Genomic DNA, 17,946 nt, shown 5'->3' on the forward strand with positions numbered 1-17,946 from the left:
AATACACCTATGATAAAATTATAGACCCTTCATTTCTTTGTAAGTGGGCCAATTTACAAAATCTGCAGGGAATCAAATAATTATTTCCCCCATTATTTGCAAGGGGTTTCCTACCACAGCCCAAAAAGAAAGCGGTATATAAACCATCCTCCACTTATATTTGACCCTCTTAGATTGTTAGCTTTTTTGTAGGCTGGGACTCATGAATAGGCTTTGTACTTAGTAATTGGCTATGTAATTTATCAAAACAGAATAACTAGAAAAGTAAATTACGCTCTCAGAAAAGAGAGGATTTATAAATAAATGAGCCAAACAGAGAAGGCTTGAAAGCCATCATTTCATAAGGCAGAAAGCAGTATTTAAAATGTAATTCCTACAAACCAATCGGCACACAGCTTCGTTGTTCCGATAAATAACTTTCATGGGCAGCTGTACTTTACTGCAGTTTGCACTATTGCCAAGTTTATTTTCTAAAAGTAAAAACAATGTAGCTCATAGCAGATGTTCAGGTGATAGAATTTCTGTTTATTTGAGGTGAAAGCTAATGTGATTAGTTACTAGAGATTGGTGTGCCGCACTTTTGATTTCACCATTATTAAGTAAAGGCCAGAACTGAATTTATGTATAGAAACAAAACCCTAAAATGAATGAAGATGCAAATTCGTTCTTTTGTCCTAATTGTGTCCATAGTGCATTAACCTGTACCGTGTCACTGCTTGTCAGGTTTAGGACATTATTATTTACGACAAGCACTGTAAGAGGAGACATTTCAGATATGATTTTTCTTTGTTCAGCTGGTAATTGAATATTGTATGCTTTAGAAACTCAGAGTTTTGTATTGATAGGTATTCCAAGCACAAACTTGGAAGATGGCATCTTGGCAGACAAGTTGGGTTTGACTTATACAAGGGTTACCGAAAATCTTAGTGATGGCACTGAAAGAATAATAAACTCAGCAAGGGTAAGTCTGGTACTTTGGGAACATATTTTGCTAACAGTATGCAATGGGTGGTGTTTTTTGTAATTATTTGTATTTGGCCTTGTTATCTCTGCATGGTAACTACACCATAAATGGAATCTCGTGTTGACATGATCAGAAATCACACTGATTAATTCCCGATCTGTAATGTGGACTTGAGCTGACAGTTTTATCCTGATCTGACAGCAAGCAGCATACACATTGCTAGCTGTCAAATGTGGATCATAGAGTAACCTTCTCTCAGCTCAAAGTTTCATGCCTGGAAACGTTAATCTACAGTTTGCAGTGGGGGTAAAACATTTTAAATTAAATGTGACCTCTTTTTCTATATGTAAAAACTAAGAAAAAATCATAATTTAATTGGAATTCAGATGTTGTGGCTGCATTTTCTGCCCAAGATTTTTCCCTATATTTTTACATAATGATCCTGCAAATAAGCAAGCCAAACATACAGATTTCTCTATTGACAGTAAACCGCACTGTTGGCTGGATGGATCTCCCACTGCAAATTTGTATTCTGACAGCCAGCACCTGCTGCTGTTAGACTATCCAAACAGTCCCTGCATCTTATTGGATGTAGGTGCTTTATGGCTGACAATTTGTCTCCCAGCTATCTTGGTTTTGCAGTTAAAGTATTGTATGTGATGCAGGAGGGCAAACTTCACTTTGTATTTGGCCAGCTTTAGGGTGACAGAACGAACTTTCCGTTCCTGAACTGTGGAGAAGATGAAATGTCACCCTAGGATCTGAAGTTTGTTAGGACTACACTACACCCCCCTCTCCTTTTCCCAATAACATGGAGAGCGTGCTATAGTTCGCAGGGAAAATTATGAACAGTGCAAACTGATAGAGTGCAGTTCAAGCAGAGAGCACAGGAATTATCAGCTTCCAAAATTTCTGGCAGTATCCACAGGTATTTTCTTTTTCCGTGCCTATCAAACAAATAGAACAAAATGCCTTTGATGGTATATTTAACCTGTTCCTACCTACTTTACGCAAATATGTGGCCTTTGGGTGGGTGGGTTTTAACGCTGAGTGGCTGCATACATGCATCTATCAGAAACGCCTTTTCTATGCTGAGAGGATGCACCCAACACAGTAACTAAGATGTCATGGGAAGCTCCAGCTGCATACTTGCGATCAGTAGGTTCTGATCATGTGGTCGATATGACAGCCAATCACAGCAGTCACAAGATCTAAAAACCTGCATCTGCCTCCCGATGTTTAGATCCACTTAAAGGGCTGGGCAAGGGGGTAACAGACCAAAAGGGAGTAAATAGTTTACATTTATTGCTAGGGATTAAAAAAGACATTTATTGAAGCAGATGCAAGATACAAGAAACATTGTTAATAGGACAATGATTCCTCAGTCCCCTTCAAAGATACAACTTCCCCTGGGATGACTGGTCCTTCATTTCTGGATTATAGCCGCAGACCAATGACTCCTCTCCAGTTATAATCTTTTATAGAAATTTAGTTCTATGGTAGGGGCTTGAAGCATGTCATTAGCAACTGCAGTGCAATGTTCCTTCTACTCTGGTAGCAGAAGCCACGGAACTAATTTTGCCACAACACTTTTCATGCCAAGATTCTGCATCAAAATCTCAGACACAGTCTTTTTTGGAATTCCCAGATCAGCTTCTAGTTCTAGTCGCCGAACATAGATGATTGCAGCCCGTACAGGTTCAACCTTCTGGACGTGTTCTGCTTGTTGCAGGCCTTCCAGTACGTGGTTCTCAACCATCTTTGATGCGTTTGTGCCAAACTTTTATATGTGCTGCACTCATTTCATCGTCCCCCAAAGCCTTCTGAATCATCCGAATAGTTTCCACGGAGGAATGTAGATTCGTTGCTCTACTCACTCAGTCATTTTGAATACGACTGCCACACAGTACACATGCTCATTCACTGGTGTCTAACGCCCCAACTGACTAGTATAGTAAAGTTGTCATTGTTCCCGATTGCACATTCCAGTCCACTCTACTTGACTGCCAGGTTACATTTATGTTGAGCAAACCATTCTCTTATATTAGTAATAGCTAAACTTTTTCCAGACAAACATCGTATGTACACTTTGATAGAGTCTTGACAAATACAGTGCCCTAAAGTATTCATGCCCCTGGAAATGTTCCACATTTTGTCATGTTTCAGCCAAAAACATAAATGTATTTTCTCTTACGTCCTCCGACAGTCACCGCCTCTTCATATTCGTCACATATGGGGTATTAGACTTTGCTCCGAAGGAGTAGCTAGGCAACAGAATATGTTAACAATAAAGCTTTTAACATATCCCACCCTCAAGGGGTGGTCCCCTCAGTCAATACCCTCCTACTTCCTGCAACCATATCTCAGTTTTAATGTCTAGCTTGTCAGGAGTGGCTGGCTTTTTCTGTGCTGGGGCTTTCTGCCCCAGACTCTTTCTTCTTTTTAAAATTTTGTTTGAGTTTTCTCTCTACCTTTACTTAGCTGTTGTTTTTGTCAGCATTAGTTAGTTCTTCGGACGAAGAGGATCATGCAGACTGGGTCTCGGGCTGATCCCCCTGATCGCAGGTCGTGGGTCAGTGGCTTCCCAGTCTGCCTTCGAGCGTTCAGCCAGGTAACGCTCCTGGCACAGTGAACGACCCATCCCTGTTCGGTGCAGGGATGATTGGTGAGGTGGCTACCTCACTGGACGCTGTGCGGTTTCTTAACCCCCATTTTGTGCGTCTTGAATGCGACTCTCCCTGCCTCATGTGCAGCGGCTTGTTCGCCTGTGCGGGTCCCCCACGCCATGTGAGGTAAGTGTATTTATGTGGGGACCTGTCTGTCTGGGGGGGTGTCAGTCTGGGACTGTGTAACCTGCCTTTAATCACACTGCTTGTCTCCCTATCTCTCGGCTGCATGCTGTGGGCTGCAGGGGGGGGGGGGGAGATGTGTGACACTGTCTGTGTCAGGCTGATCAGTGTGTGAAGCTGTGTGCTGTGGGGCATGTTTTTTGGCATGTTTTGGCACTGTACAGCGATCGCTGCGGCGATCTGACATGTATTCTGATACTGGAATGTAATGTGTGTTTTTTACTGCACTGTGGAGCGGCGGTTTCGGCGCCAAACGGCGCCATTTTGCCTGCTCCCGCTCCGGCCACATGTTTTACATGCATGGCGGCCATTTTCTTGTAGCCTCCATAGGCTTACATAGAGCGCCCTGGCAGCATCACTTCCTCTTCCCTGGAACACCGATCGAGGCAGCAGCAGCGGCGAGGGTCTCCTCAGGTTTTACCCTTCTGTTCTTGCTATCCATTGCCTGTGTTCAGTTTGCATATTCCCTGTGGGGGTCTTATTGTGCTGAGTGTGGTGCGGTGGGCTGCGCTTGCCGCGCTTGCTTAAAAGGGGCAGTTAACCCTTTGTTGTCTGGCATTACAGGGGCAATGGACTCTCAGGAGGGAAAATTTCCTACAGCCTTGGTGGAAAGCCAGGGGACCGCTGTCTCCCCCCCCAGGGGGGGATTTGGCCACTATTGTGGCTGGCCTTGCTGCTCAGGTGCAGATGCTGGTGGCTGCTCAATCTACTAAAAGGCCCAGAGTTGCTCTTTCCTCTGATTGTGAGGGTGAGGGTGATAGGGCTGTTATGGCAGGGGCCTCCTTATCGGGGTCCCGCTCCTCTCTTGATCTAATAGGGTCTGAGGTGGAGGCTGATGTTGAGGGGGTTGATAATTCTCCCCCTGGCTCGCCTGAAGAGCTTGCAATCATGGATGAGTTGATTGCTTCCATAAAGCAAACGCTGCGTTTGCAGGATGAGGTGTGTCCCCCAGCCGCCTTGGCGGCTTATGGGACGCAGAGAAAACGCAGGACGCCGCAGGTTTTTCCCTGCAATGATGATTTTCAGCGCGCTGTTAAGGAACAATGGCGCAATCTACGCAAACCTTTTGCTGTACCAAGTAGATTCAAGCTGCGTTATCCTTTTTCACCTTCCACTGATGAAAGGTGGTGTGTGCCACCCCCAGTGGATCACGCAATTGCGGTTTTAAACAAAGCCACTGCGATTCCTGCAGAGGATTCCCCGGTGTTCCGTGACGCCACGGATAGGAGACTGGAGTCTCTTACCCGTCATACTTATTCTGTTACGGGTTCTATGCTTAAGGCTCTGTTTGCTTCTCTCATGGCGGCCCAGGCGATCGCAAGTTGGACGCAGATGCTTAGGCGCGTTCTAGTGGCCGATTCGGCCTCTCCGGCGACCCTGGATATGGTGGATCAAATCCACCAGGGTGTCATGTATCTGTGTGATGCGGACCTGGACCTGGTTCCGTTGGCTGCACGCGTGCACAGTGTGGCGGTGTTGTCTCGCCGCCTGATTTGGTTGAAATGTTGGTCGGTGGACCAGTCTTCACGTAAGACCTTAGCCAATCTACCTTATGATGGGTCTCGCCTTTTTGGGGAGTCCCTAGATGTGTTGATTAAGGGGATCACCGGGGGTAAGAGCACTCTCTTGCCCCATTTCCCCAAAGCTAAGGGGGCTTCTGGGAAGAAGCATGCTAATTTTCGGCCCCCTCAGGGGTCCTTTCGTGCCTTTCGGCCGCACTACAAGGGCAAGCCGTTCAAAGGTCAAGGCTCTCAGAAGAAGCCCTGGTCTGGTAAACAGAAGTCCGGCCAATCCGGATCTGCAGCCCATAACAGTGCGGCCTGAAGGGGCGCCCTCACCCAGTTTTGGGGTGGGGGGACGCTTGCTCGGTTTTCTTCAGCCCTGGTTGGCCCGTGTGCGGGACAGATGGGTTCGGGAAATCGTTCGATCTGGTTACAAGATCGAGTTTCTCTCTCGGCCGGAGAGCAGATTTTTTCCCTCAAATCTTCAGCTGTCTCCAGAGCGTTTGCGGGACCTGCACCTGGCGGTGCGGGACCTGAGGGCTCAGGGAGTGGTGGTTCCGGTGCCTCATCGGGACAGATTTCGGGGGTTTTATTCCAATCTGTTCACCGTGCCCAGGAAGGAGGGCAAGGTTCGTCCAATTCTGGACTTGAAGGCTCTGAACCGCTCTGTGCGGGTTCGCAAGTTCCGCATGGAATCCCTGCGGTCGGTGGTGGCTGCCCTGGTTCCGGGGGAATTCATGGCCTCCATCGATTTGAAGGATGCGTACCTTCACATCCCCATTTTCGAAGGTCACCAGAGGTACCTTCGATTCGCCATTGCGGAGGATCACTACCAGTTCGTGGCGTTGCCTTTTGGTCTCGCCTCGGCTCCGCGGGTCTTCACCAAAGTGCTTGCGCCGGTTCTGGCATTGTTGAGGGCCCAGGGCATTTCTGTCCTGGGGTATCTAGACGACATCCTGGTTCGGTCTGCGACCAGCCAGGGTCTGGAGGAGGACCTGTCTGTCACGATGCAAACTCTACAGGAGTTTGGTTGGACGATAAATTTTCCAAAGTCGACGCTGAGTCCGTCGGTTCGTCTTCCCTACCTGGGAATGATTCTGGACTCGGTACAAGCGAAGGTCTTCCTGCCGGAAGACAAACTCAGAACTCTTCAGGAGGAAGTCAGGTCCCTCAGGGACGTTCCGCACTCGTCTTTAAGGACGTGCATGAGATGTCTGGGATTGATGGTCTCGGCCTTCGAGGCGATTCCCTTCGCCCAGTTTCACACGCGGGGTCTCCAAGCGGAGATCCTGTCCAAGTGGGACGGGCGACCTCAATCTCTGGATCTTCAGATCTCGTTGAGTCATCGCACCAGAAGAGACCTTCTGTGGTGGCTCCAGTCCCCGATGGTGTCCGGGGGCAAGTCGTTTCGTCCTATCTCGTGGACGGTGATCACCACGGATGCCAGCCTGTCGGGCTGGGGTGGTGTTCTGGGCGTTCTGTCTGCCCAGGGGACTTGGTCGGAGGGAGAGTCTTCCCTTCCGATCAACATTCTGGAATTACGTGCGATAAATCTCTGTCTTCATCGCTGGACGGACCGGCTGCAGGGCTGCCCGGTTCGGGTGCAGACGGACAATGCCACGGCGGTGGCCTACATCAACCACCAAGGGGGCACCAGGAGTGCCCGGGCGGCTCGAGAAGTGGCCGACATTCTGTCTTGGGCCGAGACTCATGTCCCGGCGATAACGGCAGTTCACATTCCGGGGGTGGAGAACTGGCAGGCGGACTATCTGAGTCGCCAGACCCTGGATCAGGGGGAATGGTCTCTTCACCCGGCTGTCTTCCAGATGTTGTGCGCGAAGTGGGGTCTTCCAGATGTGGACCTGTTCGCGTCTCGTCTCAACAACAAGGTGAGAAGGTTCGTGGCAAGGACGCGCGACCCTCGGGCAGACGCGTTAGTGGCCCCGTGGCATCAGTACAGGCTGATGTACGCGTTCCCACCGATTCAGTTGCTGTCCAGGTTCCTTCGCAGGTTACTCTCGGAACGCAGCACGGTGATTCTTGTGGCACCGGACTGGCCTCGCCGGTCCTGGTACGCAGACCTCGTGAATCTGGCGGTCGACGCCCCTTGGCGTCTACCTCTTCGAGACGATCTACTGTCTCAGGGACGGATTTACCATCCTGCTTTACAGTCGCTGGCTTTGACGGCCTGGCTGTTGAGACAGAGGTCCTGAAGGAGAAGGGTCTCTCTCCAGAGGTCGTTCATACTTTGATCAACGCTAGGAAGTCTTCCTCGGGGAAGGTTTATTACCGTACTTGGAAGGCCTATTTTGCCTGGTGTGAGTCCAGGGGGTTTTCACCCCGCACGTACTCGGTTTCCCGTGTGCTGTCTTTTCTTCAGACGGGTGTTGATCAGCGTTTGGCGCTGGCTACGATAAAGGGTCAGGTGTCTGCGCTGGCCGTTCTGTTTCAACGTCCCGTGGCTTCCAACTCCTTGGTTGGCACTTTTATTCAGGGTGTGTGGCATCTGGTTCCTCCTAGGAGGGATCCTTTGCCCCCTTGGGACTTGAATCTCGTTCTATCTGTGTTACAACGTGCTCCTTTTGAACAGATCAGGGAGATCTCGTTGTCTATGTTGTCCAAAAAGGTCGCCTTTTTGGTGGCGATCACTTCGGCTCGCAGAGTGTCGGAGCTGGCAGCTTTGTCCTGCAAGTCTCCGTACCTGGTTATTCATTTGGATAAGGTGGTCTTGCGACCTAATCCTTCTTTTCTTCCGAAACGAGTTTCGGAATTCCATCTTAATGAGGATATTGTCTTACCTTCGCTGTGCGCGAAGCCCAAACATCCAAAGGAGGTGAGACTGCATTCTCTGGATGTTGTTCGGGCGATAAGGGTTTACCTTAAATCGACTGAGTCTTTTCGTAAGACTGACTCCTTGTTTGTTCTTCCAGAGGGTCCTCGGAAGGGCATGGCGGCTTCGGCCTCTACCATCGCCAAATGGATCAGGCAGACCATTGAACAGGCCTATGCTTTGCAGGGTAAGGCTCCTCCTGTCCCTGTGAAGGCGCACTCTACTAGATCTTTGAGTACGTCTTGGGCCTGTCGTCATGGGGCTTCTGTAGCCCAGGTGTGTAAGGCGGCGACCTGGTCGACCGTGCACACTTTCACAAAATTCTACAAAGTAGATGTTCAGGCATCGGCGGATGCTTCCTTTGGCCGCAAGGTTCTTAGTGCGGCTGTTCCATAGGGTCCCTTGTTGGGGACTCCTGGCTGTTGGGATAGTTTTTTGTATCCCCTGGTTTTTTGTCTTTTCCTGGGTTGTTGCTCCTGTTGAGCACTTGTTTTTTTACTGTTGCCCAGCTGGTTTCCTTCCTTTGGTAAGGTTCCTTTCTTTGATGCGGAGACTGCGTTGCCTTTTCGGCGCGGATGCGTTTCCCACCCCTCATGTTTGCACTGCTTTGGGACGTCCCCATATGTGACGAATATGAAGAGGCGGCGACTGTCGGAGGACGTAAGAGAAAACGGAATTTTTGTAAAATCTTACCTGTAAAATTCCTTTCTCTGAGTCCTCCGACAGTCGCCGCCCCCGCCCCTCTTTTGGGGTTTGGTTGTATACTCTACTGCTATTCCACTAAAACTGAGATATGGTTGCAGGAAGTAGGAGGGTATTGACTGAGGGGACCACCCCTTGAGGGTGGGATATGTTAAAAGCTTTATTGTTAACATATTCTGTTGCCTAGCTACTCCTTCGGAGCAAAGTCTAATACCCCATATGTGACGAATATGAAGAGGCGGCGACTGTCGGAGGACTCAGAGAAAGGAATTTTACAGGTAAGATTTTACAAAAATTCCGTTTTCTCTATCGCTCATTGACAGACGTAGTCCTCGGTGATTCAACACCCTCGGGTTATGCTGCCCTCTACAGGAGTAGGACTAGACAGAAAAGAAAAAGTTCTGGCCACACCCTAGGGGCAGTCCCAGAGGGTATATCCTCTCACTTCCTGCTCTAGCAAATCAGTTTTTTTCTGTCTAGTTAGGAGTAAGGACCTGGATACCTTGCTGATCTTCGGTCCTGGCAGGATTTTTTTCTTAGAAAAGATTTTTTAGACAGCTTTTTTTCTCCAGTGTTCCTGTGAGATCTTCAAGCAAGAAAGCTGAACTGGGCGACGGGCTGGATGTTGAGATCCAGTGGTCACCCCAGTTCAGCCTACGAGCGCGTGCAGGCCATAGCTCCGCGCTGGGTCGGCCGCGACATAGTCCCACTGGACGGGGACTGACCCTGCGAGTTAAACGTCTCGCTGAAACGCCAAAGACCATGAGTCACGGCGTCCGTATTGGTCGACAGCCCTCCTACCTCGGTGGAGAGGGGTACTGTCAGGAGTTGGCGCCTGCCTGGTTCCGGTATGGTGAGTAGTATGTTCCCCCTTTCCCCCTGACGGGTCTTGTGGTGAACGCGGGCCCCTCTCTGTAATGGTAAGGATGGGTTCCCCTCTATCCTATAACATGTCACAGATCCCCCTAATTGAGTGTGATTTTTGTGTACAAGAAGCCAGAAGGCTTGGTTTGGGAGCTGACAATCTAATTGTAAAAATGTGAAAATGATTGTAGTCAGTGGCAGTACTAGAACTTTACTGTGATAGTATAAGGTATCCTACCTGTCAGAAGCCACAGGGCGATATCTATACATGTATACTGCATTCCAGATCATTCCTCCAGCTAAGCAGATGCCTCCCGACGGCCACGGACCGCATACGGCCCGCCAGGGTCCGGTACCGCTGACCACGCTGACCACCATGAGGGTGAAGGGTTGTGAGGCCGAGATCCTTCTGCAGACATGCCGCTATTCTGTGCAGGCCGCCGCCATTGTCTGGTAGATCGCACGAGGCCGCCATTTTGGTGTAGCCTCTTGTCTCCAGCATGGGGGCGCCATGTTTGAGGTGACTCAAACACCTCGTGGAGCCAGGGGGAGGCGCCGGCAGGCGTGTTAAGGGGCGGAGCCGCCTCCTTTACCCAGGAAATAGGGCCAAAGACATCCTGTCTGTAACAGGACAGCACTGAGCAAGCTGATGAAAACTTCTGTGCATCAGGGATGAGCCTTGAGGTCTCTCTCTCTCTCTCTCTGTGGGGTCCAAAAAGGCAGGTAACACTGAAGGGCGCTGTTGCGACTGGGGGACACAAAAAAAAAAAAAGTTTTTTACTTTGTCATTTTTTGTCGCTGGCAAGTGTCTTGTATTATCATTGACCCTGCCGCATAGGTATCCCCCACCTGATCCCCTCAAGGTGGCCGCAGGACCCTCCAGTACCCCACTTGTTTTTAATGCATTATCGTCAGTTTTGGAGTCTTTGGTATCCCGGGTGGAGGTGGCCTGTCAGGGACGGGGGTCAAGAAGCGACCCCCGCCTACCCCTATTGTTTATCAGATACTTCAGATACGGATTCGGAGCTGGTCAATACAGTTGCAGGTCCCTCCTAGGGGGCTGTTGTCTCAGGTAAGATCTCCTCAGCAGTAAGGAGCACGTTTCTGCCTCCGCCATAGCACAAGAGTGGTGGATGCACTAGTTGTGTCCGTCCGGGAAACCTTTAGTCTTGAGGTTACACCGGCAGAGGTAGCTGAGACTGAGATTCCTTTTTGGTACTTGTTAGCCTACCAAAAGGGAGAAGGATTTTCCTTTACCCAAATGGGGTCGTTTTGAAACGAACTTTTTTTCCAAACGCATGACTAGGTGCTATCCGTTTGAGGAATTCCTTTTTAGAGGATAGACGGTACCACCTGCTGTCTTGCCACAGACTGTTAGGATAAAAGGACCTCGTAACTAACGAGGACCTTCCTTTTCTGCTCATAAAGAGTTGTTCGTTCCGCGAGAGCGGGCGATAAGGCGAAACCCTCCAAAGCCCCTTTAGAGGGGTTTCAAAGGGCGCTGGTCGGCTAAACAAAAAGTCCGGCTCAGCCAAGCCTGAAGAATACAGCCTGATGCGCCCCTACCCATCTCTGGGGTGGGGGGGATGTCTTCACCGGTTTCTGGAGGACACAGGATCGAGTTTCGATCACTTCCACCGGTGCGATTCTTCCCTTCTAACATTGAACGGTTTCAGGGGTTCTATTCAAACCTATTCACAATGCCCAGGAAAGAGGGCAAGGTGCGTCCAAATCTGGACTTGGGAAGAAATAGAGTCCATCCGTACAGTGGTGGCCTCCCTGCATCAAGGGGATTTCCTGGCGTCCATAGACATTTAGGAGGCCTATCTTTATATCCCCATCATCGCAGGACATCAGCGTTTTTTCGCTTTCCCAAAGTCATCCCTGGTTCCCACCAGGAGACTGAACTATCTGGGCCTAAGGTTGGATACATCCTGGGCAAGAGAGTTTCTCCTTGCGGAGAAACTCCAGAAGGTTCAGTCAACGATTCGGATGTTGCTGTCCGTCAATTGGCTGGGACTGATGGTGGCCTTCTTAGAGGCAGTATCGTATACCCAGTCTCATACCCGAATTCTCCTGAAGGAGATTCTTTTTTAATAGGAATCAGAATTCCGATTCCCTGGACAATCGGATCCGGCTGAGCGAGCGGACCAGGAAGTCTCCGATGCTCAACCAGGGGAAGTCATTTCTTCCGATAGTATCCAGATTACCAATAAGGGTATCGGAACTGAGAGTGATCAGATTTTGTCTGATTTACTGGATCGAGCAGCTCTAGAGCAGCCCGATTCGGATCCAATCGCATATGGCCTCTTCATCCAGAGGTTTTTCACTAGCTGTCCCTTCATTGGGACATCCCGGATGTGGATCTGTTGGCACCTTGGCTCAACAGGAAGGTGCGGAGGTTTATAGCTCGCACCGCGATCCTCTAGCGGACGCAACAGAAACGCTGATTGCCCCGTGGGGGCAGTATCAGCTACGACATGCCTTCCATCCTCTCAAATTGCTGCGGGAACTTCTTCGCAGGGAATTCCGGTTATTCTGGAAATTCCGGACTGACCTCGTCGAGCCTGGTACGCCGACTTGGTGAGGCTAGTCGCGGACGCTCCTTGGAGACTTCCTCTCAGGGGGATTGCGGTCTCAGGGACCGATCTTCCATCTTGCTTTACAGTCGCTGGCTTAATGGCCTGGCCATTGAGACCCAGGTACTGAAGGACAAGGGAGTGTCAGCTTCAGTTATTCCTACCTCCAGTTAAAGCAAGGAAAGCGACTTCCAGCACATGGAAGTCTTATATTGCGTGGTGTGAATCTATTGGATTTCCCCCACATACCTATTCGGTGACCCGAATTTTGGTCTGTCTGCAACAAGGGGTTGAGCAGAAACTATCCTTGAGCACGATCAAGGGTCAGGTTTTCGGCGTTAGCAATCTTCTTTCAAGAAACCTTTGGCTAATCATTCCTTGGTGCGGAATTTCATCCAGGGGGTGCGACATCTGGCTCCGCCAGTGCGCGCATCCTTACCGCCTGGGATCTTAATTTAGTGTGGTCGGTTCTTCAGAAACTTCTCTTTGAAGATATTAGGGAGATTCCCTTGCTTACATTATCCCAGAAGGTGGCCTTCTTGGTGACCATTACTTCTGTACGCAGGGTGTCAGAACTGGCCGCATTATGCTGTCGTTCCCCAGATCTGGTGGTTCATAGGGATAAGGTGGTTCTTCTTCCGAATCCATCCTTCCTTCCTAAAGTGGTTTTCGTAAGACGGACTCACTTTTTGTGATCACGGATAGCCCTTGAAGGGGATTGCCTGTGTCTGCCGCGACCATATCTAGATGGATCAGTCAGACGGTGGTACAGGCTTATTCTATTAAGGGTCGGAATCCTCCGTTCCCTGTTAGGGCGCACTTCACTCGAGCGCTCAGTACTTCCTGGGCCTGTCGCCATCAGGCGTCAGTGGTCCAGGTATGTAAGGCGGCCACCTGGTCGTCGGTACATACCTTTTCAAAATTTTATAAGATTGATGTGATGGCATCGGCGGATGCCTCATTTGGCTGGAAAGCCGGCTGGAATGCCGCAATTTGAGGAGACCGGTGGTCTACCTCGGGGGTTTTTTCTGTTGAAAAATTTCTGTTGAGTCTCATCACTGAGGATGAGCATTGTAAACTTCTAGTTGGCACCGGTTGGGCCTTCTAGATTGGATTTGATTTCCATTTTCCCACCTCTCATTTGTGGTACTGATTTGGGACGTCCCGAGGGTGTTGAATCACCGAGGACTACGTCTGTCAATGAGCGATAGAGAAAAATGGATTTTTGTAAAATCTTACCGTAAAATCCTTTTCTCTTAGCTCATTGACAGACGTAGTACCCGCCCCTCTGTTTTTGAGTTGGGTTGGGTTAAATTCTCTAAACACTGCTTTGTGACATAACTGATTTGCTAGAGCAGGAAGTGAGAGGATATACCCTCTGGGACTGCCCCTAGGGTGTGGCCAGAACATTTTCTTTCCTGTCTAGTCCTACTCCTGTAGAGGGCAGCATAACCCGAGGGTGTTGAATCACCGAGGACTACGTCTGTCAATGAGCTAAGAGAAAAGGATTTTACGGTAAGATTTTACAAAAATCCATTTTTATTGGGATTTTATGTAAAAGACCAACACAAAGTGGCACATAATTGTTATATGGAAGGAAAATGATAAATGGTCTTCAACATATTTTACAAATAAATATCTGAAAAGTGTGTCATGCATTTGTATTTAGCCCCTTTTACTCTGATACCCCTAACTAAAATCTAGTGGAACCAATTGCCTTCAGAAGTCACCTAATTAATAAATAGAGTCCACCTGTGTGTAATTTAATATAAATATAAATACAAATGTTCTATGAAGCCCTCAGAAGTTTGATAGAGAACAAACAGCATCATGAAGGCATAGGAACACATCAGACAGGTCAGGGATAAAGTTGTGGAGAAGTTTAAAGCAGGGTTAGGTTAAAAAAAAATATCCCAAGCTTTGAATATCTCATGGAGCACTGTTCAGTTTATCATTCGAAAATGTAGAGTGCTGCACAACCGCAAACCTACCAAGATATGGCTGTCCACCTAAACTGACAGGCTGGGCAAGGTAATCATTAATCAGAGAAGCAGCTGGTAACTCTGGACAAGCTGCAGCAATCCACAGTTTAGGTGGGAGAATATGTCCACAGGACAACTTTTATTCATGCACTCCACAAATGTGGCCTTTATGGAAGAGTGGAAAGAAGAAGTCATTGTTGAAAGAAAGCCATAAGAAGTCCTGTTAAAAGTTTGCGAGAAGCCATGTGGGGGACACAGCAAACATGTGAAGTGAAAGAAGGTGCTCTGGTCAGATGAGACCAAAATTGAACTTTTAGGTCTAAAAGCAAAACGCTATGTGTTTAGCGCAACATTAACACTGCACATCACCCTGAACACACCATCCCCACCGTAAAACATGGTGGTGGCAGCATCATGTTGTGGAGATGCTTTTCTTAAGCAGGGACAAAGAAGCTGGTCAGAGTTGATGGGAAGATGGATGGAGCCAAATACAGGGCAATCTCAGAAGAAAACCTCTTTGAGTCTGCAGAAGATGGGAGACTTGGGCGAAGGTTCACCTTCCAGCAGGACAATGACCCTAAACATCCAGCTAGAGCTACAATGGAATGGTTTAGATCAAAGCATATTCATGTGTTAGAATAGCCAAGTCAAAGTCCAGACCTAAATCCAATTGAGAATCTGTGGCAAGACTTGCAAATTGCTGTTCGCAGACGCTCTCCATCCAGTCTAAAAGAGCTTGAGCTATTTTGCAAAAAAGAATAGACAAAAATTTCACTCTCTAGATGCTGGTAGAGATATATCCAAAAAAACTTGCAGCTGTAATTGCTGCGAAACTTGGTTCTACAAAGTATTGACTCAGGGGAGCTGAATACAAATGCACAGCACGCTAAAAATACATATACGTTTTTGGTTGACAAAATGTGGAAAATGTCAAGGTGTATGAATACTTTTCAAGGCACTGTACAAAGGCATTTCTTATATTGACAACGTATTCATTTTGAATTGGCTGCTCGATGCAATGAGCCTCAATGCATAACCTGCATGCAGTGCAGCACGTTGTGTTATAGTGTGAATGGGCCCTGAATCAGGCTCTTCACACTACTGCTTTATTGCCCAGTAAGCAGGCAGGTGGCACTGAAAGCTGAAAAGCTAATCCAGGAAATATTAAAATAATCTTCCGGCTGAATTTCAATCCATGTACGGGCAGGGTGGTTGTACAAAAGTCGATGTACCAATCAAATTCTGTACAACCGCCCTATTAGATGTTTGCCACTCGATCAGCGCTGCTGGCTTTATCTGGCAGCACAGATCACTGTATTCTGACAGTGAGGAAGTCTTCCCACTGTCAGAATACAAGGGCTTAGCAGGGATAATTTCCCCATCCACCTTGAATGTATGCATAAGGGAATCAGGTCCTTTTTTTTTTTTTTCGTTCAACCCACTGGTTGGTCAAATCCATCTTAATCTACTGGTGCATCTAACACTAACATACTGTACAAACAAACAAGAAGAGCACACAAAAAGTGCAGTAAAGTTAATATATTTAATATTAAAGCTCTTAAAGGAGTTGTAAAGTCAGGAAGGTTTTTTATCTTAATGCATTTCATAGATAAAAAGCCTACTGTGTGTAGCAGCCCTCCCAGCACCCCTAATACTTAACTGTGCCCCATCTCTATCCAGCGATGTCCACGAGTCCCTCAGCTGTCCTGGCACTCCCCCTCCTGATTGGCTGAGATACATTGGCTCCCACAGCTGTCAATCAAAGTCATTGAGCCAATCAGGAGAGAGAGAGGAGCGGGGCTGAACTGCAGCTTCATGTTTGAATGGACGCAGAGTTGCAGCTTGTTTCAGGTGCCCCATAGCAACCTGCTTGCTGTGGGGGCACTCGATAGGAGGGTAGGGCCAGGAGCACGGAAAAGGGACCCGAGAAGGGGAGGATCGGGACCACACTGTGCAAAACCAACTGCACTGAGGAGGTAAGTATAACATGTTTGTTTAAAAAAAAAAAAAAAAAGAGACTTTACAATCACTTTAACTCTACTGCACCTAGTGTGCGCTGCTCTTGTTTAATTGCTCTTGCTGATTTTATTGCCTGGATTAAGGATTTGTGGTTTATTCCACCTGTGGATATGAACTTTTCTTTTGATGGACTGTTTTTTGCTTACTTTCCACAAGATCTTTTTTATATATTTTTCTTTAGTTACAAGTATTTTGAGTGCGCGTTAAAATTTTTGATTTCATTTTCATTGCATTTAACGCTACCAGCTCTCCAGATTGACAATCTTTCTGTCCAAAAGTGTTTCTATTGCTTTTCTTTCCAGAGTGGAGAAACCATAAGACAGGAAGTGTGTTACTAGCCGCACCAGGTGAAAAATGCCTGAAAAAGTAAGCTAATGCAACAACCAGGATTATTTAGCTGTAATATATTACATTTTTGTTTTTGGGTTTAATACAGCTTTACTCATTAAATTTTATGATTTAGGGCCTGTTCACACTAGAACGTGGTGCAGGATAAGTGCACTGCCCTTGCTAGATTAAAGAGTATCAATATTTCTTATGGCTCATTTCCACTGAGCTTTCTGGTACGGTACGGTTCGGTACGGTACGCTATTTATGCCGTTTCCATTATGAATGGTACCCTAATTCCGAACCGTACCGTACAACTTTTTTGGTACCCTTTCGTTGGGGTACCAAGCACATTAGTACCGTACCAACAGGGTGGAGCTACACTCTGCAAAACTTTGATTGGTTGACAGAGAATCGTCTATCACAGCTTTCCTGCTACACCACGCCTATCATGAAAGGGTACTATTGGCAGTGGAAACGCAATGTGTACCGTTCCGAACCGAACCGTACCGTACCACTCAGTGGAAACGAGGCATTAGTTGCACCCCAAAAGCTTATACGCACCCAAACGCAATACCATGTGGTTTGGTATGGCATGATTTGTAAGAGTAGCTCCTGCACTACTTTTTTGTGTATTCATCTGCATTTGGCAGCCCACTGAAATGATTGGGTTGTCAAAACCAGAGTGCGGTCTAGTGTGAATCAGCCCTAAGACTTCATATCTTTTTACATGCATATCTTCCTTGTATTATCAAGTCTAATATACTACGGTGTGTTGATTTTTTTTTTTTTCAGTTCACAGGAATGCGCAGAGATGAAGCATTTTGTGCTATAACCCAACAAGCCCAGGACGAGGGAGTTGGTGGACATCTTACCAGTGACAAGCTAAGAGACTGGCTCATATCAAGACAACGTTACTGGGGAACTCCCATCCCCATCATCCACTGCCAGTCCTGTGGTACTGTCCCTGTGTCATACAAAGACTTACCTGTGCTCCTTCCCAAAGTGACTTCCTTCACAGGGAAGGGCTCATCTCCTTTATCAGCTGTAATAGACTGGATAAACTGCAAGTGTCCAAGGTAAAAGAACCCAACATATTTAATGCATCACTTCCAAATTCACAGTACGGCTAACTGGCTTGTTTTTCCGAATTTCTTCCGAGATGTGGCTTATCCTTTCCCTTTTTCTCATTATGCCTGTCATGAAAGTGTATCAAAATGTACTTAGATTGATACTTAGAAACTTCCATTTTCACTAGCTACATAAAACTATATAGGAAACAGGGTTCTCCTTTAGGACTTATTTTTGTGCCACTCTTGCAGTCTGCT

General features: G+C 47.6%; 1 protein-coding gene across 2 annotated transcripts in view; it reads left to right on the forward strand.

Annotated features, from left to right (window-relative positions):
• LARS2 (leucyl-tRNA synthetase 2, mitochondrial) overlaps positions 1 to 17,946 on the forward strand; it is a 355,149-nt gene that overhangs the window by 247,722 nt on the left and 89,481 nt on the right. For both annotated transcript variants that reach the window (XM_082258151.1, XM_082258152.1), the window contains exons 11-12: positions 846 to 961; positions 17,414 to 17,697. In XM_082258151.1, coding sequence (XP_082114277.1) covers positions 846 to 961; positions 17,414 to 17,697 — 400 coding nt within the window. The remainder of the gene's footprint in view (positions 1 to 845; positions 962 to 17,413; positions 17,698 to 17,946) is intronic.

Source organism: Pelophylax lessonae (genome assembly GCF_965119305.1).
Source record: "Pelophylax lessonae genome assembly, chromosome: 5".
Classification (NCBI taxonomy): Eukaryota; Metazoa; Chordata; class Amphibia; order Anura; family Ranidae; genus Pelophylax; species Pelophylax lessonae.